This window comes from Malania oleifera, chromosome 4 (genome assembly GCF_029873635.1).
Source record: "Malania oleifera isolate guangnan ecotype guangnan chromosome 4, ASM2987363v1, whole genome shotgun sequence".
NCBI lineage: Eukaryota > Viridiplantae > Streptophyta > Magnoliopsida > Santalales > Ximeniaceae > Malania > Malania oleifera.
The window spans coordinates 934,840-958,797 of NC_080420.1; the positions used below are offsets into that span (position 1 = coordinate 934,840).

Here is a 23,958-nt window from a genome sequence, read left to right on the forward strand (position 1 = left end):
GCAGTTCATTCTTAATAAACAGTTTGCAAAATAAAGAGCCTCTCTAAAAGGTCAAAAAATAATTTAAAAAAAAATCCAAGGTGACTGGTTAAATTAAACTTTCTTCACTGAACCAGGAGATGATGACAATTGTTAATACTCGCAGGAAGTATTTAGTTTTAATGACAAATATTATAATCTTATTTATTTATTTATTTTAAAAAGTGTTACTAGCTGTTAGTTGGAGGTAGGGGTAGTAAAATAGATTGGCAGAGATTGAGTTTGGATAAGTCACAAACAGATGGAGGTTTAATGGGTTCGGATTGACCCATTTATTAATACGTAAATAATCTATAAATCTAAATCTGTGTGTTTAATGAACAGATATCATTTAAGCATCTATTTTAAAATGTAATTTATTTATTTAAATTTTTAAAAAATATTTCATCAAAATTGATTTATTTATTTCTAATAAAAACAGCACTTATAAAAAATAGTCTAAAAGTGGACGGCCTAAAGACAAAGGTCGATGGCAAAAAAAAAAAAAAAAAAAAACAAACAAAGGATAAATGGGTCGATAGATACTCTAACTAAATTCGTCCTCTATGTATTATTAAACAAGTTGCTTCTTCCCAAATCCAAATAGAGTGGTGATAGATCACTGTGTACTAATTTATCAAAAGCGGAATAATTGTGTCTTCCCTTGGCCTTTCCATCATCCTCGTCGCTATTTATGTCCATGTATATTTTTGACACGGCTGTGACTCCTACTCCCTGTTCTTAGTTCTTATCGCTCTGTCACTAACTCCCGTCGCCAGTTGCCACTACCTTTAAAATTTCGAATGTTCACTCCCTCCTAACCATAAACCCATAAATTAAATTCAGTTTTTTCGTTCAATTAATGACTGATTCCACGAAACTGGCCTCAATTTCCGACCTCAATGTCGCGATCTGATCTGAGCCGGCCGGCTCTCCTGTCGGTGGCGGCGCTGACAGTGGTACTGTGGCTCTCCGGCGCTGTGGTGGTGGAATCCGCCGTGGGCGTGAACTGGGGAACGGTGTCTTTCCACAGGTTGTCCCCCACCTCCGTTGTGGGACTTTTGAAGGACAATAAGATTCAGAAAGTGAAGTTGTTCGATGCCGACCCAGATGTGCTCAAATCTCTAATGGGGTCTGGGATTGAGGTCATGATAGGCATCCCAAACGATATGCTGGCGGCGTTGAGTTCTTCTACCCTTGCCTCCGACTTGTGGGTTCGCCAGAATGTGTCCAGATATGTCGGCAAAGGCGGTGCCGACATCAGGTATCGTTGTTCGTTACTTCGTCTCTTCTAATGAGCTCTTTTCCTTCTTAGTTACTACCTTGTTGATGCTTCACTTTTGCAACCAATCTTTTGTATTTCCGTCGAGGCTTTTCACTCTGTGAGATTCACACTTTGTGTGTGTATTGTTTGTTTCTAAGGAATACAAACCAAGGGTTTTAGCATCTTATTCATCAAAATGACCAATGAAAAATGAAGGGAGCTCATTGTTGTGTCAAATTGAAGTGGTTTATTTAAGATCTCAAGATAGCAATATAGCTTGTTTACCGGATCTCACCTGGTTTGCTTATAATAAGATTGACACCAGCAAATATTTTCCTTGTCTGAATTCTAAGAGCATTCTCACCCTTTTTTTTTTTTTTTTTTGGGTGATTCTACTCTTCATATTTAAGTGAGGATGATGTTTGTTTGAACTTACTTATAAGTTACTATGAAATTTTAATTCATGGAAGTCAAAAGCAGAACTTAAAAAACCTCACTTCAATTCATGGGTAGAAACCATGAGTAAAATTTTGTCAGCATAAATCCTACCAAATATCCCTTGAGCTACAGATAAAAAAGCAACTTAAAGTTATTAACCATGTAACTTGCTCTTCTTAGTAACTCACACTACAAAAGGTTGATTTTGTGAGTTATCATCCCAAACGCCCCTTTCTCAAGCTGCTATATAGCTCCTCATCCTTGGGTCCGCAGTAATATCTATATGATGCTAAGAATTTGCATGGTGTAGGCATCTATCAAGCAGTACCGCATCCCAGATGCATCAGAATAAAGAAATATTGGTTCTAGGCTTCAATACACATCCAGCATGGGCTGGACATGTCATCAACATGGTTGTGAATAACTTCGACCCAAATGGGGAAAATTTGCAATTGTTCAAATGAATAAAGCTTGTAAAAATGGAGAAATGTTAGTATAAAAAAAGCACAAAAAGAGATCTTAAAACTTAAAGAGATTAGGTGTGCTTCTTCAGGAACCTTTTCCACTCTCCAAGAAAGCTTCCGCACAAAACATGCACTCGTCATCTAGGAAGGGGGCAACTTTGAAGTTTTGTTATCATTACTTAACTAATTTTCACATTTAATTGATATATTTATACATCTCTATCTTTGACTATTTACATAATCATTAATTATATGTGCATATGCTTTGTCTTGTCCTTGCCTTTTGGTATTTTTCAGTGTCAGTGTGATTGATGCATGCTGAGGTTTTTTATTTTTATTTTTTTTTTTTTTTCCACGAAAAATCCAAATTTATTGATAGTCCTCACTTATAGCGGAGGAAAACCGTGGTTACAAATAAGGCACAAGGGATTTACAATTAACCAAGCAAAAACCAACCCAGTCATGAAAAGTTGTCCCACAGGAGACTGCCCAATCGTGGAATGCATTTGAAAATCTTTGCTAGTCATGAGATTTATCAACTCTTATTTGACACAAAATGTGCATTTAATAAATAATAGTGCATGTCTGAGCTCTCTCTCTCTCTCTTATATGTGCACTCATTTATTTGCACTATATGATATTTCAACAACTATTTTGAATACTAATTCATAATTTGTTCAAGTTAAACAACCTTTTAAGTATGTAGCGCTCATATTTGCATCAGATGGGGGTAAAAAAATGTGTTTTTGGAAGCATCTCGGGAGGTTGTTGAAAAAGATAAACCTAAGGATGCATCATACATGATTGCGTACTAATGGAATCCAGACGGAATCAGGAAACAGCTAGGTTTTTCTTTTGACTGTCAGGGAACCAAGCTAGGTTACCTCCCTCAGTAAGATGGTGTTTAAACCAGCAGATGATGGGCTCTCTCTGTTTCTGTTTTTTTGGGTTCTAGGAAATTTATGAATTGTCGAGTCTTCTCAATTAACTTGAGTTCTTGTTCCAGATTCTTCATACCATCTTATTCTTATAATGTCATGACAGGTATGTTGCGGTAGGAAATGAGCCCTTCCTTTCAAGTTACTCGGGTCAATTTCAGTCTTATGTCATGCCTGCTCTGCTCAATCTACAGCAGTCACTAGCTAAAGCAAATCTCGCAGGTTATGTGAAGCTAGTGGTCCCTTGTAATGCCGATGCCTACGAGTCTTCCCTCCCTTCTCAAGGTGCCTTTCGACCTGAACTGGCCCAAATTATGAATCAGCTTGTTTCATTCCTCAACTCCAATGGGTCCCCATTTGTGGTCAATATCTATCCCTTTCTAAGTCTATATGGTAACTCAGATTTTCCACAAGACTACGCATTCTTCGAAGGGACAACCCATCCTGTCACAGATGGACAAAATGTCTACTACAATGCATTTGATGGAAATTTTGACACTTTGGTTGCAGCCCTCAACAAGATTGGGTATGGTCAGATGCCTATAGTTATTGGGGAAGTGGGTTGGCCTACAGATGGAGCTATTAGTGCAAATCTCACTGCTGCAAGGGTTTTCAACCAAGGCCTCATAAATCATATCTTAAGCAACAAAGGAACTCCTTTGAGACCAGGTAGCCCTCCTTTGGATATTTATCTTTTTAGCCTGCTTGATGAAGGGGCAAAAAGCACACTTCCTGGGAACTTTGAGAGGCACTGGGGAATTTTCTCCTTTGACGGTCAAGCTAAATACCCTGTGAACCTTGGTTCGGGTAATAAGTTATTGAAAAATGCAAGAGAGGTGCAGTATCTCCCATCTAGGTGGTGTGTGGCAGACCCATCCCGGGATCTATCTGCCATGGCTAACCACATTAAATTGGCTTGTAGTGTTGCTGATTGCACTACACTCGCCTATGGAGGATCATGCAACGGAATTGGGGCAAAGGGAAATATATCATATGCCTTCAACAGTTATTATCAATTGCAAAAGCAAAATTCACAGAGCTGTGATTTTGATGGACTCGGGATGGTCACTTTTCTTGACCCATCAATTGGTGATTGTCGGTTTCTTGTTGGGATAACTGATCATAGCATTTCTTCAAGTATTCAAAAATGCTGTTGGCGAATCATTATTTGGGTTTTCTTATTGTGGGGGATTTGGGCTATGTAAAATATATATATATATATATATATATATATATATATATATATATATATATATATTCTTAAGCAGGTATTTCATGGCTCGTCCCTCTCTTTTACAACTATAGATTTCAGCATACAAAAAAGAGTACTACATTTATTTAGGAACGTCCAAAATTTTTTCAGGTCATTTTAGATGCCAAGTATTATACCCTTGTATCGTGTAAGAAAGTAAGCTCGTGTACTGATTGCTTATTTGCATATTTATATTTCTACTTTAATTATCAAATGCAGCGACTGTTTTTTGATGCGTGGTAACTTCCATACTTGAGATTGCAGTCGGATTATGCAGTTCTTGAATCGCACACCAAAATCTCTTCCTAAAGGTATATCAAATTCAAAAGTGGCTGAAGTGCTCATGCATAAAATCAAAAATCATTCACTGAAGAAAAGGGGCTTTTATTATTAACCGAAAGAATGGTTCTTCTACAGCCCTTATTTCCAGCTATTTAGTATGTGAAATACTAATGGCAGATGTGGGTGATGGGTGATGGAACCTTCCCTTGTTCATATAGAAACTTTCTAATATTGTCCATAGCCTAGCTATGATATGATGCTTCATGTTGACCCACAGCACCCCTCTTCACAGCATGCTTTCCCCCAAATGATCCGTGGCTTCCAAATGAACCAGCAACACCTACAACCTTGGAAACATAAAAAACACAAGCGTCAGCAGGAGGAAAAAAAGTGCTTTTTAAGCTGTGTTTGTTGCATGCATGATCTGAGGAAGGAGTGATGGTACCTTGGGGATAAACCACCTGTTCAGTGGCTTGCAGATGAGCACTACTTGTGGCAGCATTTGCACACAGGAAAATGGAGACAGCCAGCAGAAACCATGTGAGGTAAGTAACCAAAGTTTCCTTTCTCACCATCTTCTCTGCCCTTTGAGGAAGTCCTATTTTCTTTACGTACTATTTTATTTCAGAAACTTCCATCCCCGAGTTTTTTCCCATTTTATTATAAAAAATAAATAAAATATTAAATAATACTCTGAATGGCAAATATTTTTCCAAACTAATGCTTACATAATCTCGCAGCTTGATGCTGCGAGATATAAATTGATGGGCCACTAGGAAATTGACGCGTGGCACGGAGGGGAGCAAATCTCAAGCTGCGAGATTTAAAGGCAGAAATAAGGGACACCCATTATTATAATAATAGAAAGGAGATTGAAGTAGAATAAAAATAATGCGACTCTGTTTGTGTTCATTGTACAACAGCAACTAATAAATAAGGGTGACCGAGTCTGGCAGCGTAACAAATAAGACGACTCGCCTTGCTGTAAGATCCTATTGAATTGAATTTATTTACCAGAGAAGAGAAAACTCAGCTTGGTTTATCTTCTCCCTAGGTCTGACGAATCGTTCCAGAGATTTTTTACTGACACTGGCTAATAAATAAATTATGGTTCATGGCACAAGGGCCTTTTACCAATTTATTCTACTAAATGCTCTTCTTGCATATAAAGGCCAAAGATTATTGGATTGGACTCTGTACTTACATTATATTTTTGATAATTAATTAAAATTTAAAATTATAAATCATCATAATTTTAAAAAGAGTGACTTTGCATTATCCTAACTTTCCTAGAAAATAAAAATGTTAATTCATGAAAAAAAAATATCAAATTAGATTTAATAATTTATTAAAAAATCTCAAAATAATAATAATAATAATAATAATAATAATAATAATAATTTACTCATATAAAAGAGTGTTATTCCATCAAATTATATGGAATAAAATAAAAATAAATGTTCTCGCAATGATTTATGACAAGCTCAATTAATAATGGGTGGTGAAGCGACTGATGGGCCACAGAGCAGGGCATTTATCAGCCATCATTAATATTAGAAGTGAGATTTTTTTAACTTCATGAGAATTTATGATAAATAGGTTATGAGGTTATGTTTTTATGCCAAAAAAGTGAAAAACTGCTTCTTAGTTCTCTAGGTCTAGCTACAGATTCCATGCTTCATATGTCAATTCAATGGGATCTTACAGCAAGGTTCAGGCTTCGGTGCGTCTCTTAGCGAGTCGTCTTATTTGCTGCGCTGCCAAACTCGGTCACTCTTATTTATTAGTTGCTGTTGTACAATGAACACACACAAATTCTCATTATTTTTATTCTACTTCAATTTCCTTTCTATTATAATAATGGGTGTCCCTTGTTTCTGCCTCCAGACCCCTGCATGCCGCTGCCTTTAAATCTCGCAGCACTAAGCTATGAGATTTACTCCAATCTCTGCCACACGTCATTTTTTTACTGGCTGCAAGATTTACTCCCCCTCCGTGCCACACGTCAATTTTCCAGTGACCTATCAGTTTAAATCTCGCAGCATCAAGTTGCGAGATTACGTGAGCATTAGTTTGGAAAAAGTTTTCCCATTCAGAGTATTATTTAATATTTTATTTATTTTTAATAATAAAATGAGAAAAAACTCTCCATCCCCTTTGGCAATATTTTTTCTTCAGAAAGGTATGGGCTTGTGTAATTCCAAGCAGCCGTATCCAGCCAGGGCAGGTGATGTCTATCTCTTCCATACTGTTTGTTTAGTATGTGCTTGATAAGGTGATGATATTGATATGACAGATGATGTTTGGCCACGCTTCCACAAGCTTCACTTACTTTATAAATATAATTTCAAGTGGGCAACCATATGATTAAATATTTTTAACCAAAAAGCATAATACGATCTTCATGGAAAATTTAGTTTGATATCATAGACAACAGGGCGGAATGGGATATTTGTAAAAACTTAAATCAAATCAAGCTATAAAGCAAGTCGGCTTGACCCAGGATGGAATCAATTCATGATTCGGTGAGAACTATGTGGCTTGATATTAAATATTGGTTGAGATTCATTTCGGACAAGTTAAATAAATATGCACCTGCTTCTTGCACGGATATTGTAGTCCTTCGTGCTTTGGATATTCAAGTAAAAAATGTGGGGGTTCGTTTTCCTCGTGTAATCAGATGGTGTAAACTTAGGATAGGTTGGGTTAAGTTGAATGTGGATGGGAGCTGTAGAGGTAATCCAGGGAATTGTGGTGGTGGAGACGTGATAAGAGATGAAAAATGTTTATTTAAAACAGTTTTTTCCTCATTATTGGGTTATGGAACAAATAACATGGTTGAATTGAAGGCGATTATTTTAGGGATTAATCTGTGCAAAGATATCAAATTTGATCAAGTGGAGATTGCATGTGACTCTACTTTATTAGTTCAGTGGATAAATTCTGGAAAGTGCTCGATTTGAAACTTATAGGAATTGTGAGAAGAACTTGTGCTAACATTAAGAGGCATACAGTTCAAAGTGAAACATGTTTACAGGGAGACGAATAAAAATGTAGATTTCTTTGCCAAACAGGGTGAATCTGGTATTTTTCGATCATATAATTGCCAAGATGATCTTTCTCAGCAAGTCAGGGGAATGATTCGATTGTACTTGTTGGGTTTTCCTTCTTTGCGCTCATGATGTTTTGTGTTATTGCACTTTTAGTGGTTTAGTTTCTTAGTTTTTTGGTTGCTGGTGTTTGGTTTTTTTATTTGGTTAAGTTAGTTTTAGGGTCTTGTAACCATCGTTTTCTTCCGTCATAAGTGAGGGGTATTCTAATAAAGTTAGGAGGTGTCGCCCTCTTTTACCAAAAAAAAAAAGTCGACTTGACCCACTTGCACTTTCTTAATCTTCACCATTTACATAATGTTTAGAATTACAACAAAAGAAGAAAAAAAGATGGCGAGCCATGTCACAAAGGGAAGTATAAAACATTGTTGAAAATGTGGATGCTAGTGAATTTCGAGTTTTTTTTATCAAAATATTAAGAAAAAATTAAAAAAACACAAATATGAATGAAACGAGAAAAATTTACACAAAAGTATCCAATCGACTTTCCAAAAGTCGGTTTGGAATTTAAAAAAAAAAAAAAACATCAGTCATCAACTCTTGTTAGTGATAATCAAAAGTCGATTCTTCACTTGTACCCTCACACACAGAAAGCCCAAAGCCTAACCCTCCCTTCTCCCCACCCACATAATCAATTTTTCCAAAGTTTCTCTCCATAATTCTAACTCTGTAACACCTTGAAAATTCTGCTATATTTTTTTTTTTCACATAATAATAATAATAATAATAACTTTGATACCATAAAATATAAACTAAATCAACCCGAATCCCAAAGGAAATCGATGATATACCTGTTCATACATACATGACAACTATGCAGCGAAAATTATGATTTATTTAACCTTATATACAATATCAGAGTTTTACTGTAACAAAAAATATACATATACATCCCAAAAAGGATCATAAGTATCCTAGGGTCATACCCTCCAAAAACTCATCCTGATTTCAACCCAACTACTTACCCTTCAATCAGGATAACATTATCAACCTCCTCTATCTCGGAACTCGGTCCGCTCGCATGCCTGGGTTTCCTGAAATGTTTGTATTGTTGGGGTGAGACACCTCTCAGTAAGGGAGATAGACTAATATCAGTATGTGGAAATATGAGTATTATTGTGTTATAAATATGTATTGTTTGTGATAAACTGTATTTGATAGGTAAGGAAAATTTGTACATAGTTTAACTGCATTTGACAAGTCAGGTAAAACTGTTCTGTACAAATCTGAATAAGTCGTAAATCAACATAATATATTGTATCATACTATATTTCTGTATACATATAAATCATCTGTTATATCTGTATATTATTGAAATTATACCCTAGATGGATAACTCTATATTATGATTTAAACCCGCATGACTCAGGTTGTACGGCCTGTGGATTGGACTTAACTCTGACTGACCTACCATGCTAAGTCATACATGACATAACTACGCACGATTGCCTACCTACCCTGGTTCGCCCATCCTACTCTCCGCAACACTTCTCAAGTCTGCGGGGTATCCTGCTTTCCACAACACTTTGGGGCTAATCGGCCTTCGATCCAAGACTTTCTGAATAGTGTGGTTACACTGTCGGTTATCACCAACCTGGTCCGCCCATCCTACTCTCCGCAACACTTCTCGGGTCGGCACACAGAGGTTACACTGTTTGATCTGACTAGCTAGCTACGGTGCCGTGCTCTGCAATCTGTTCTTGTCCATCAGGGTTCTGATATTATATAATATTATGTATGAATATTACTATTTTACCATGATTCTGTTTAGGTTGAAATAACCATGATTCTGTTTAGGTTGAAATAACAATGATTCTATATAAGTTGAAATATCATGATTCTATAATATATGTAATAATACTATTTCATGATTTTGTGTAAAATCTGTCATAATAATAATAATATCTCTGAATATCTGTTGTAAATATATCTAGTCATGGCATTTGTGCCGATTGAATATCACAATACTATTTATAGTTTTTCTAAAAATTGTCGTCAAGTCATGCTTGTACTGTGAATTCATAAAATATTATGACATACCATTATTTACAGTAAAATTTCTACTCATACCACACACAAGTGAGTACTACTCTATAGCCTAGGAAACATATTTTGCTGAAAAAATAATATTAAATTAAGTACTATATATTCAATGATTAATTTTTCTAAAAATACATTATTTAATCTATTCTCTTACCTGACTTACTGAAAGACCTGTTAACAATCCTAAATCCACGCCCCAAGGCGTTCGAAGTTCAAAACTCTGAAATTACATTTTCTCCAAATTAATCAACTTAACCCCTAGAATATTTCTCATTTAACATTTCCTAAACCCCATATACTCCAAATTAACAATTAAACCCTAAAATACCTTATTTATCCTGATTTTAGCGTGGTGCCTCAGAACCCCAAATCGCGATTCCACTTTAATTAAGTTGAAGAGAATCCTCCCTAGATTCTCGTGGTGGTTCCTAATCATTGAATCGAACTTAAACAGAGCTAAAATCGAAGAGAGAAGGAAGAGGAAGGGGGTTCCACAAGAGAGAGAGAGAGAGAGAGAGAGAGAGAGAGAGAGTAAATTCAAAACCGTCGACGATTTTCTGCGCCCCTCTCCAAACCAAATTTTCTCATTTTCCTTATTTTCTTATTATTTAAATTTCCTGGGTCTCTACAAACTCAGCCTCTACTCCGTCCCTAGTTTTGTCAATTAATATAATATGATCATCTGCAAACAACATACATCATGGAACCTCTTTTTGAATACTTGTAGTCAATTGGTACATCACTAAAACAAAATGATAAGGACTCAAAGCCGATCTGTGATGTACATCTATGGTGATTAGAAATTCTCTAGTTTCTCCATCTATAGTTCTTACACTAGTCATTACTCCATTGTATATATCCTTAATGACATCGCTATACCTACTACATACACCCTTTTTTTTTTTTCCTAAAACCCACCATAGAACTTCCTTAGGTATCATATCATATGTTTTTTCTCAAGGTTAATAAATATCATATCCAAGTCTCTCTTCTTTTTCATAAACTTTTCCATTAATCTTCTTAAAAGATAAATAGCTATTGTGGTAGATCTCCCAGGTATAAAACCAAATTGATTTTTTAAGACATTCGTTTAAAACCTAAATTTTTGTTTAACTACCCTTTCTCATAGTTTCATTGTATAACTCAGAAGTTTAATTCCACGATAGTTATTATAATTTTGAATATCTCCTTTATTTTTGTATATAGGTATTAAAGTGTTTTTCCTCCATTTATATGACATTTTCTTAGTTTTTACAATTGTATTAAATAAATTAGTTAACCATATAATTCCATTATCACCTAAACATTTCCAAACTTCAATTGGGATGTTTTCTGGACTCATAGCTTTCCTATTTTTTTATTTTTTTTAGTGCAAACTTAACTTCTTTAATTCTATTTTTGCAAATAAATATCATATTTTTAATCTTTTCCTCATTTGACAATTCTAAGTTTAAATCTTTTATTTGGTTTTCATTAAACAACTTACCAAAATAACTTTGCCGTCTTTTTTTAATATCTTCGTCCTTAACTAAGATAATATCATCCTCACTTTTTATACATTTTACATTTCTTAAGTCCTTATTCTTCGTTTCTTTAACTTTAGCAAGTTTAAATATATTGTTTTCCCCTTCTTTTATACCTAATCTATCATATAAACTATTAAATGATATATTTTTAGCTTCACTAATAACCTTTTTTGCATCTTTTCTTGCCTCCTTATATTTTTCAAAGTTATCTTTGTTTCTACATTTTTGACACATTTTATACCAAATTCTTTTTGTCTTTATGATTTTTAGTATATCTTTGTCCCACCACCAACTCTCTTTACTATTCTAGAATCTTCCTCTTGATTTACCTAAAATCTCTTTTACTATATTTTTAATAGAGCTAGCTAATCTATTCCAAAGAATATTTGTATCTATCTCATCCTCTATTGTCCAACCCCCATCTTTGATCATTTTATTTTAAAATTTTATTATATTTTCTCCTTTTAGGTTCCACCATCTAATTCTCTTATGTTGGTTTAATTTATCCTTTTTTTCCATTTTTTAATACATATATCTAACATTAAGACTCTATGTTGTGTGGTTAGGCTTTCACCTGGAATAACTTTACAATCCTTGCATAATAAATGATCTACCCTCCTAGTAAAAAAAAAAAAAATCTATTTGACTTCTGTTTTATCGACTTTTAAAGGTTATTAAGTGTTTTTCTCTTTTCTTAAAGCAAGTATTCATTATACTAAAATCATATGACATAACGAAGTCTAAGATCATCTCTAGACCCATTTTTTTGTCTCCATATCCATATCCTCTATGTATCATCTCATAATTTTTAGTATCTCTTCCAATGTGTCCATTAAGATCTCCTCTTATAAATATTTTCTTAGTCCGTGGTATGCCTTGTATAATACTATCTATATCTTTCCAAAATTGTCTCTTAAGATTTTCTACTAAACCGATTTAAGGAGCATAAGCACTAATGATATTTATTATCTCTTGTCTTAATACCATCTTGATTTTTATAATTCTATCATGTACTCTAACTACATCTGCAACGCTATCTTTTAAGTTTTTGTCTATAATAATGTCTACTCCATTCTTATGTTTTTCTTTTCTAGCGTACCAAAGTTTAAATCCTGATTTATTAATTTCTCTAGCTTTCTCCCCCACCCACTTAATTTCTTGAAGGCAAATTATATTAATTCTTTTTCTGATCATTGTATCCACAATTTCCATATTTTTACCCGTAAGTGTCCCTATATTCCAAGTTACTAATCTAATCCTAGTTTCCTAACGTCTTTACTTGTCCACGTCCAAAAATGATACAGGAACCCTCGCATATTTGACATCATACTTAGGCGCTGACACAGTGCGTCGCTTTGGGGCGACGACCTAGCCCACCCTCCCACACTTTTCGCTACACCCAGGTGGTTCAAGTGCAACATGTCTCTCGTAGGGGATGCCCCAACAAATATTCTGTAAGGATTCATATCATAGTGATTTGACAAATTTTATGTTGGCTGTCAGTTACCTAACGCAACCCTCCTCCTTTACCTAGGCTTGGGACCGGCTATGTGTGAAAAAATTATGACATTAAGTGCATCACAGGCGGAGTTTTTTTTTCTATGTACAATGCATATGCACCAACGAATACGTATAGAACACGCCCCAGTATTGCAAATATAACAAGCTAACTCTTAGGTCTTTTTTTTTTTGGAAAAAGAGGGCGACACCTCATATCTTTATTAGAAAACCCCTCACTTATGGCGAAGGAATACCGTGGTTCCAACCTTGAGACTTGGGGAAAACAAAATCAAACCCCAAGAATCTAAAACTGACTTAACCAACTTATTCAAAACCAATAAACCAATGACCAACAACCAAACAAATAAATAAGAACTAAACAACTATAAGTAGAAAACAAACAAAACTCTGGAAGATCTTGAGAAATAAACTAACCACTCCATCCTTCACAAACACCAGCACAAAGCATCACGAGCGCAAGGAAGAAAATCCCAACAAATCCAGTCGAATCATTCCTCTGACTTGCTATGGAAGCTCATCTTGACAACTATATGATAAAAATATACCAGATTCACCCTACTTGGCAAAGAAATCTGCACTTTGATTCACTTTGTAATATATGTCTCTCAATGCTAACACAAGTTTTTCCCACAATTCCCATAAGTTCCAAGTCGAACACTTTCTAGAATTAATCCACTAAACCAACAAAGCAGAGTCATAGGCAATCTCCACTTGATCAAATCCGAGATCTTTGCACAGATTAATCCCTATAATAATCGCTTTCAATTCAACCATATTATTAGTTCCATAACCCAGTAATAAGGAAAAAGCTGCTTTGAATAATCCTCTTTCATCTCTTATCATGTCTCCACCACCACAATTACCTGAGTTACCTCTACAGCTTCCATCAACATTCAACTTAACCCAACCTATCCCAGGTTTACACCATCTCTTAGGTCCCCTTAACCAATATCTAATTTATTAATTAATTGATTAATTCTACATCATCTTACCAACTACATCAATTTAATTTAATTTGCAAGGACAATAATACTAAGAATGGCAAGAATATCAGGTGAATACAATTGATATTAGAAAGACACAACATAAAAAGAGAATAAAAGGAAAAGCCACAATGTGACAAACTTCTTTGTAGCTTTGATCACGATGGTCGCCGTTGGAGTATAGCTTCACAGATTGAGAAAATGGAGTTAAAATCTAAAGAAGCATGTGTCAAAGTAGGCAAACATGAAGAAAATTAGTTATTCTTTCTGTTATTGTATTTTAACTCTATAAATACCTCTTTGTACCTAATTAATTAATCAAGTAAAAAAAATTCATTTTTCCTTCTCAGTTTCCTACTTCAGTTTTCTGCTTTAGTTTTCTGTTTCATCAGAAATTTGACATGGTATCAGAGCAAGATTTCTGATTCTTGCTTCCGCACATATAATTTTTTTTTTTTTCCTCTATCTTGCTTTGGAATTTTTTTTCTCCTACAAAATTTTCTGCTTTGGAATTTTCTGCTCCTACAAATTCTTGCATACATTCTGATCTGAATTTTTTTTTTTTTTTTCTCATTCAAAAATTTCTGCTCTGGAATTCTATTCTTGAATTCTGCAATTCAAGAATTTCATGATTCTTGTATTTTCTGATTCTACAATTCAAACTCCTGTAATTCAAGAATTTTCTTGAAAAATGGCTGAATCAAATCCTCCAAATGTTTCAGATTCTTCTCGTTTATCAGCTGATTCTCCTGTAAATCCTTCAAATGATTCTTCAAGCCCATATTATCTTCATCCCAGTGATAATCCAGGTTCTATATTGGTCTCAAAAGTTTTTGTGGGAGACAACTACATTGCTTGGAGTCGATCAATTACTATTGCTCTAACTGTCAAGAACAAAATAGCTTTCATTGATGGTTCGATTACTGCTCCTCCTACAAATCAGCATGTTCATCATACTGCTTGGCTTCGTGCAAATAATTTGGTTCTTTCTTGGCTCATGAATTCTATTTCTAAGGATATTAGAAATAGTTTGCTTTATGTAGCATCTGTTGTAGATCTCTGGAATGAATTGAAAACAAGATATTTGAGAAGTGATGGCCCAAGTGTTTTTCATCTTGAAAAATCTTTAAGCTCCATAACTCAAGGTTCTTCATCAATCACTGAATATTTTAGTGCTTTCAAAAGCTTATGGGATGAGTATGTCAGCTACAGACTATTACCAACTTGTAGCTATGGAAAAAAGGCATCATCCACCTGCAATCTTTTTGATTTCTTGCTACTTCGCCAGCAATCTGACTATGTGTTAAAGTTCTTGATTGGGTTAAATGATTCCTATGCTTCAGTAAGGAGTCAATTTCTTGTTTTCCCATTACCAAGCATGGCTAAAGTTTTTTCTCTATTGCTTCAAGAGGAAAGTCAAAGACAACTAACAAATTCAGTATGTCATGAAACCCATGCTCTGTTAGTCAAACAGAATACTCATCCATTTTTTCAGACAAAGGTCTCCAAAGACAAGCAGAAGAAATCTTCTTTACGCTGCACTCATTGTGGATATAATGGACATACAGTGGACAAATGCTTCCAACTTCATGGTTATCCTCTTGGTTGGACTGGACCAAAAGGAAAGAGAAATCTTCCCACTGCCCATGCTGCCATTTCATTTGGAGAAGTTTACATTCAAAACAGTAATGAGAATCAATGTTTTTCTTTAACTTCTGAAGAATTTACTAAAATACTAGCACTTGCAAATTCAAATCCATCAATTACACCAGCTGTGAATCTTGCTACTTCTCAATTCTCTGGTAAATTACTATATTCTTGTTATTCAGTTTCTTCAACTTCACAACATAATTTCTTTTGGATCTTGGATACTGGTGCAACAGATCACATGATCTGTTCACCCCACTTATATTCTTCTACACCCAAGCAAATTAATACTTCCATTAATTTGCCTAATGGCATTTCTGTCACAGCTACTCATATTGGCTTTGTCTGCCTCTCGAAAACATTATTTTTGCAAAACGTGTTGTGTGTTCCAAGTTTTTCATTTAATTTGCTATCTGTTTCCAAATTAACAAAAGAATCTAATCTTTTTGTATTCTTTTTTTATTCTTATTGCCTTTTATAGGAACAATCAACAAAGAAGATGATTGGGATTGCATTCGAAAAGCATGGACTTTACCATTTATCTTCAACTACCTCAAAAGAGGCTACCTGCAATCCACAACAATTTAATTCTTCATTTTTTGTTTCAGCTATTAATCAACCTCAATTAGATCTCTGGCATTACAGATTATGACGTGTTTCTACCTCAAGATTACCTTTTCTTCAACAATTAGAATCATCCATTTCTCTTGGTTCTTCAAATGTTTGTGATATATGTCATTTAGCAAAGCAAAGATAGCTTTCTTTTCCTGCATCTCAATCTTTTTCTAATAAAATGTTTGATTTGATTCACTGTGACATATGGGGTCCTTTTGGTATTATTTCATATTCTGGTTATAAATTTTTTCTTACTATTGTTGATGACTTCACAAGATGCACTTGGGTTTATTTGCTCAAAACAAAATCTGAAGTTCCTTCTATACTCAAATTTTTTTATAAAATGGTAGAAACACAATTTAATGTTTCTATCAAAACATTAAGATCAGATAATGGCCCAGAATTTTCTTTAACCCAATTCTATAATGATCATGGCATCATACATCAAAGAAGCTTTGTGGAAACTCCACAACAAAATGGAATTGTGGAGAGGAAACATCAACATTTGTTAAATACTGCTAGAGCCTTAATGTTTCAATCAAATATAACTTTAACTTTCTGGAGTGATTGTGTGTTAACTGCTGCACACATTATAAACAGAATTCCCACCCCCCCCCCCCCTCCTCAACAATAAAACACCATTTGAAATGCTTTTTAACAAAGCACCTAATCTCTCCCATCTCAAAGTTTTTGGCTGTTTTGTTTTGCCTCAACACTTACAAATCACAGACATAAATTTGATCCAAAAGCCACAAAATGTCTTTTCTTAGGCTATCCATCTGATAAAAAAGGCTATAAGCTGATGGACCTTAGTACAAACAAGATATTCATCTCCATAAATGTTGTTTTCTATGAAAACAACTTTCCTTTCAAAGCTCTTCCACCTATTTCATATTCTCAGACATACTCTTTTCTATTTCCTCCAACCAATTCTAATTCATTTTATTTTTATCAGGTAAAAAATAATCAAACTTCTCCTTCTCTAATTCAAGCAAATCAGAATCTATCTTCTAATGACTCAATTTTACATTCTCAGTCATCTTCTTTCCCCAATAGTCAGGATTGTTTTAATATTCCTCAATCCTACCAATCTGTCCCTAACACAGAGCAACTAAGAAGGTCTTCAAGAATTAAACAACGACCAGTTTTTTTGCAGGACTATTATTGTGGTAATGTTTCTACTGTTTCAAATACAATTTCATCATTTGCTTCTGCTGGTTGTTCTGTTAATTCAGGTACTCTCTATCCTATTTCTGATTTTCTTTCTGTCAATCGATTATCCACATATCATAAAGCCTTTCTAGCATCCATATCAGCCTCCCAAGAACCCAAAACCTACAAACAAGCTACCAAAATACTTGAATGGCAAGTTGCTATGCAAAATGAGTTAAATGCCTTAAAGTTAAACAAAACTTGGGAACTTGTTACTCTTCCTAAAAACAAACAAACCATTGGCTGCAAATGGGTATTTCGAATTAAATACAAGGCAGATGGCACTATCGAAAGGTACAAAGCCAAATTAGTGGCTAAAGGCTAGACTCAACAAGAAGGCTTAGATTTTTTTTATACATTTTCTCCAGTAGCCAAGATCACATCTATAAGGTTGTTTCTTGCTATCGCAGCAATTAAAAATTGGCATATTCACCAACTAGATGTAAATAATGCTTTTTTACATGGTGACTTACATGAAGAAGTTTATATGGAATTGCCCCCTGGATTGGCTGTTAAAGGAGAACACAAAGTTTGCAAACTTCTCAAAAGCCTTTATGGTTTAAAACAGGCCTCTAGACAATGTTTTGCAAAATTATCCACTGCTCTACTTAAATATGGTTTTACTCAAGGAAATTCATATTGTTCTTTGTTCATTAAGAAATCGGAATCCTCTTTTATAGTACTCCTAGTATATGTTGATGATGTTTTACTGGCCAGTGACAGTTTACTAGAGATTGACTTGCTCAAAAATTTCCTACATGACAAGTTCACAATTAAAGATTTGGGAGAACTCAAATATTTTCTTAGCTTGGAAGTGGAGAGGTCTAAAAAGGGCATATCAATCTGTCAAAGAAAGTATGCCTTAGATATCCTTCAAGACACTGGAATTCTTGGTGCTAAACCTGCTGCATTTCCAATGGATTCAAATCTTAAACTTACAGCAACAAATTCTAATCTCTATGAAGATCCTTCAACTTGTTGAATGATGATTGGAAGATTATTGTACCTAACAATCACTAGACCTGATCTTGTATATTCAGTTCAAGTTCTAAGTCAATTTCTTGCCAAACCAGCTGTTAGTCATTACCAAGCAGCTATTAGAGTTCTCAGATATCTAAAGGCTACACCTAGACAAGGTCTTTTCTTCTCCTCTTCATCAAAATTGCAGCTAAAAGCCTTCTCCGATAGTGACTGGGCAGGGTTTGCCATTTTCCTAGAAGGAGTGTAACAGGTTTTGCCATTTTCCTAGGCAACTCTTTGATCTCATGGAAAAGTAAAAAACAGGCTACCATTAGCAAATCTTCTGTAGAAGCCGAATATCAAGCCCTTGCTACAACAACATGTGAAATTTAGTGGCTCCTTTTTGCCTTGCAAGATTTACATATCAGCCACCTACAACCAACACTACTTTATACAGACAGTAAATTAGCATTATCTATTGCTACCAACCTAGTCCAGCATGAGAGAACGAAGCACATTCAAATTGACTGCCATCTTATTAGAGAAAAGCTGCAGCAAAACATTATTAAACTTTTTTATATTCCTTCAAGATTGCAGCTAGCTGATATATTCACAAAGCCTTTAGGCTCTCTTCAGTTTCATGACACTCTTCGCAAGATGAACATTCTTAATATACATGTTCATCTTGAGGGGGGTGTAGGAGTATAGCTTCACAGATTGAGAAAATGGAGTTAAAATCTAAAGAAGCATGTGTCAAAGTAGGCAAACATGAAGAAAATTAGTTATTCTTTCTGTTATTGTATTTTAACTCTATAAATACCTCTTTGTACCTAATTAATTAATCAAGTAAAAAAAATTCATTTTTTCATTCTCAATTTCCTGCTTCAATTTTCTGCTTCAGTTTTCTGTTTCATCAGAAATTTGACAGTTGCCATTTTCATTTGTTGAAACAGGGTTAAATAAGAAAAAAAAAAAAAAAAAATATCTGAACTATAAAAATTGACCTAAAAATTAGAAACCCACCTACACCATTTTTACTGCAAATGGAGGGTGACTGCATGCTCAACTATCCTCGTTGTACAATAAAAATAGAAGATTTTATATTAAGATCTGATGACACAAGAAAATCTCCAATGGCTCCTAATTCTGGAAATTCACTCCAATCCGTAAGACCTGAGGTTTGAGGGGACTGTTCATTGCATCGTCTCCCCGCTATTATGAGGTCATAATCTTTTACCATGGATTGAACTAATAATTTTGTATGAGACCCATTTTTCACCATCTCCTCTATGTAATTGACATTTTCATTGGTCATTGTCATCTTCTTAAAATCCTCCAAATATAATAGATCAAGCCTCATCTTTCTCTCAGCATCCTTATAATCATCATTTTCATTGTTAGCCTTTATAATGGGAGTCGTAAAGTGCACCACTGTGAGTGTGATGCTTGGATGTTTGGCCATGCGCATAGCATAAAACAGTGCTTCACAATCATCATCCCCTCCAAAGAAAAACAAAGCTACCTGAACTGTTGATGAAGGGATGCCTTGTATGTTGGAGTGCTCAATTAGATGGCTGCGGTCAATGAGGATACCCACAGAGCAAGGAGCCGTAGTAAGGAGATTGTAGTTAAGAGCCCTTATGCTGTGACCCTCTAATTCAATGGATCCATTTATATCCCATTTTCGACGGAATGGAATTATTATAAGACTCACGCTTTTGTTGAAGACCACAGAGCATATATCCTCCTGCATTAGGTCAACTTGGGACATTGCTGTAAAAATATTTAACCTCACAAGATCCCAATTGTGTCGCTCAAATTGATTGAAAGCTATAATCACGGCTTCAGAATAGGATCGTTCATAACTCGTTCCATTGTGAAATTCATGAGAAGCAAAGAAAGGAGTATATTGACCCTCGAGCTTAGTTAGATGAAGGACATTAATGGTGATGGGATTATCTATAGTGGGACGAGATTTCGAGCAAGCTCATAATAGCAGCAATGTTATTTGATTTGTGGATGCATACAAGCGTGGAAAGCTCAGCTTCTTGTTTCATATGTATCATATTCCTCTTCTGGCAACTTATATACTTCTTTGACGGATCACAAAGCTGTCTCAAGAGCAGTGGCACGACCCCTGCATGCACAAGAATCAAGAGAACTGGAATTGTGCATGTATTCGTATCCTGCACAATCAACTAGACATTATTTAATGTACATACATATACATGTATTCGTGCGTGAATATATGTTAATATGCATGCAAAATTCACGCATGCATATTGATTTAGATAGCTAGTCATTACCTCAAACCCCATGGAGGCTACATAAAAAATGCCCAGCTCAACTACGCCCTTGGTGCTTGAAATGAGAGCAAGCACCATAGCGTCTTTTGTTGGTAATTTGCAAAGAAATTTGGAAATAGTAGCAGCTGCAATTTTTCCACACATTTGGATAATGAGGTCGACCACAAAAAAGTATACTTGTTGATCACGTGATCGAGTACTCCTAGTAAACATGGTTAGAAGCGATGCCTTGGCAGAAAATGTGAATACTTGGAGCGGCACAATATATTTGAAACGAAAGGCTCCAGTCTATGCACTAAAGCAGATCCTAGTGGCATCCCATTTGGTACAGCAATGCCAAACAATTAAGGAACCAAAAAAATAAAATAGTTCATCCTAAAATAGCCATCATAGGATGCAAAAACAAGGGCTCCCACAACGATACAGAAAATATATATTTCTTTGAGAACCCCAGTCTTTCGGATGTGCTTGACCAGCCTATTCGTGGCTGCGCGTGTGATGAGAAAAAATAAAGTTTGATATATGACTTTATCTTGTGAAGATGAAAATAATATTGAAAAGGTGAATATCTCACTGACAATTGTTGAAGACAATGCCAATTGAATTGACCTAGTTCACTGTTGATCATCTTGACATCAGTGAGAAGGGAAGCAATGTTAGGTATCACGAGTTAAGTTTGTTCAGGGCATTATGCTTGCCTGTGACCGCTTATCTCGTGTGCTTGGGATGAGTTTTCATCATATAAATACTAGTGTAGGGTTATTTTCTACTAGTAGTGTCTTTATATGTCAAATAAGGTAGTATGACTTTTCGGTCACTTTGATATTTCCTAGTGTTAGAGTGGGAATGACCTAGAAAGCTCTTTAGGCCGGAAGGGTGAGGGTTCATCAGTCATTGTAAAACTCACTAACTATTGTCAACGTATTTAGTCTACTTACCTCCCTCGCTAAATATACAATGTAAAAGAGAGGTGTTGTTAATGAATTACATTTGTTTCAATGTTTACTGCTTGCTTGCCATGACTTTCATGAATTAATTACTGTTTCCGCTACCATTTGATTAAATGCTAATGAAAGTGTTTCGTGGATAAATGTTGGTAAACGATAAGCTGGCTAGTTAAATAAGAGTGCTTTAACTAGTGTCGCACGGCCTTTCACAACATTGTGAAAATAGTCAGACCGTGACACTTTGGTATCAGAGCCCAAGATTGAGTTGCTACATAAATTCGATTGCCTTCGTTGTTGGATTTGGAAAGCTTTAGTAAGTGATCATGACACCAAACAATGTTAAGAGGATCAGTGTGCTGGAAGCACAAATTGAGGCAACAACCAACACTATGGCCGTAGAGGTGACTCAGATGAAAGAACCTGTTGATAAAGTGATGGGATCACAAAAACATCAAGTAGATTTGATAGGTGACATGTTAGAGGACTTTCGCCATACAGTTGAAACTTTATAGTCGTGGATGGCTAATCTGGATGCAAAAGTGAATCTGATGGTTCTTGCTACGGAGAATTCCAACACTCCGGACGAGAGATAGATTCACACAAAATTAGTTGCTACAACTATAGAGAAGTAGCGTACATGCATGAAGAAAATAAGTACAAAAGTTGAAAAGTTGTTGGGCAATGGGGATTCACCCAAGACTACAATGACAAAAAGAAATTATGGCCTATTTTGATCCATACAGGGTAATTAATTATTAGCATTTTATTTTTTCTGTATGCAAAGTCCTGGAAGTTTCCTCCCTACATATCCAATTAATAGAGAATTGCTCCTCTTAAGCACTCTTTTGCATTGATATTAGTAAGAAGTTAGATAATATTTCAATATTGAAATGAGAATTCAAAGAAAGCCAAACACAAGAAGCATTTGGAAATAATTTCCATCTCTATTTTCATATTTTGAAATGTTTTTTTAAGCAGTGATGCCTTGTTTACTAATTTTCAAGATTTACATATGAAATAAAAAATATCTTTCGACTTTATTATTGCAAATTTGAAAGACTTGCGTTAAGTGGCTGTGAATTATTTTCTTCCATCCAATAAAATGGCGCCATGTAAGCTTGTAGCAGTTCTAATTTCCAAATGTACCAAAAACATTTTCTAATTTCAAAGAGAAAAATAATATTGAAAGAGGAAGAAAGCACATGCCATCATCCCATGAAACACTTTGTTAAACAAAAGTTCTTGAGAACAAAATGAACAATCTGGATGCTAAAGAAGATAAAGATGTTTTGACAAAAAAATATGCTAATATATTTCCAAAATCAATTATTAAACCTTTTAAGTCGATCATCATTGGCAATCTAATGGAACAATCATAGTCATTCACCAGCATGGATGGTGGATGCATTTCCGACAATTGCTTGTTTAGAATTGGCATTCTTTGTGCACAAGTTAGGAGAGAGAGAGAGATGAGGACAAGGTCGTTGAAGAAAAGAAAAAAGAAATAACAAGGAGAAGAAAACAACGGCTATGAGAAGGATATATAAAATGGAAGGAACGACAAACGTAAGATGTTGCATCCTACTTTAAAGCTTGGACATTCAAAAAACAACTATAATTAGCATGTCGTTGTAAGATTATTATAACTTCTCTTAGCTTGTCATTGCACCAATAATGACGAATGCCATCTTTTATTCTACAAATAATATTTTTATTACTAATTTAGTTTTATTAATTGAGGTATGGGTTTTAGGAAATATCTTTACTTGGTCAAACAAAGGTGGGGGGGAGTAATGCAAATATAAGGGAAAGAATTGGATAGGAGTTAGGTTAATATATCCCGAAAAAATATGTTTCTGAGTGCTACAATCATGAATATTCTCCCTTCTGTAGCATCAAACCATACTCCTAGTTTTCTTAACACCCTTGGGGAAGGCCCAAAGGTCCCTAAACCATTCAATTTTGACGCAGTGTGAACAAGGGTCGAGCAAAGTGCAGCTTATCAAAAGAGACTTGCACTTTGAAATTCAGAGGCTCCTATGTTTAGACTTGGTAGAAAACCGAAATTCATGAATGTTGCTTTGGAGGAATGGAACAGAATAAATTTTTTTAATTGTGTGGATAAGGTAAACAGCTTGAAATGCCAAATAGGATTTCTTCAAGGTTTAGAGCAATCTGATGAGGTGGTTCGAAGTTAAGGAGCCAGAAGAGGAACTAAAAGAACAACTTGGAAGAGAGGAAGTTCTTTGGAAGCAAAAGTTCAGGATACAATGGCTGAAGGAAGGAGATCAATTTCAAAGGAGGCAAAAATTAAAGATGCTTTGTTAAAGATGCACCCATTGAATCACCAGGAGCAGATGGCATGACAGTGATCTTTTACATCGCTTACCGGAATATAGTAGGAGGGGAAGTGGCAAAAGCAATCAGAGACT

The 23,958-nt window shown here is 35.1% G+C and overlaps 2 protein-coding genes and 1 long non-coding RNA gene across 3 annotated transcripts; 2 read left to right on the forward strand and 1 right to left on the reverse strand.

Moving 5' to 3' along the window:
* Positions 1 to 659: 659 nt before the first annotated feature.
* LOC131154445 (glucan endo-1,3-beta-glucosidase 5) lies at positions 660 to 4,662 on the forward strand. The gene is made up of 2 exons (XM_058107231.1): positions 660 to 1,282; positions 3,229 to 4,662. The coding sequence occupies exons 1-2, from the start codon at positions 921 to 923 to the stop codon at positions 4,325 to 4,327; spliced, it is 1,461 nt and encodes a 486-aa protein (XP_057963214.1). The 5' UTR covers positions 660 to 920; the 3' UTR covers positions 4,328 to 4,662.
* Positions 4,663 to 4,837: 175 nt separating this feature from the next.
* Positions 4,838 to 9,755, forward strand: LOC131154446 (uncharacterized). Its single transcript, XR_009136437.1, has 2 exons — positions 4,838 to 5,201; positions 9,136 to 9,755. It is a non-coding gene; the product is annotated as an uncharacterized LOC131154446 (long non-coding RNA).
* Positions 9,756 to 19,339: 9,584 nt separating this feature from the next.
* LOC131152904 (cation/H(+) antiporter 8-like) lies at positions 19,340 to 20,723 on the reverse strand. The gene is given in 3 exon segments (XM_058104854.1): positions 19,340 to 20,252; positions 20,254 to 20,471; positions 20,580 to 20,723. Coding segments are annotated over 3 exon segments (1,275 nt in total).
* Positions 20,724 to 23,958: the final 3,235 nt, after the last annotated feature.

What these genes read in the sequence shown, in the direction of transcription:
- LOC131154445 (XM_058107231.1), top strand. Translation starts at nt 921, where the DNA reads ATGTCGCGATCTGATCTGAGCCGGCCGGCTCTCCTGTCGGTGGCGGCG. An exon ending in AAAGGCGGTGCCGACATCAG is followed by an intron (nt 1,283 to 3,228) that starts GTATCGTTGTTC and finishes ATGTCATGACAG; the next exon opens with GTATGTTGCGGTAGGAAATG.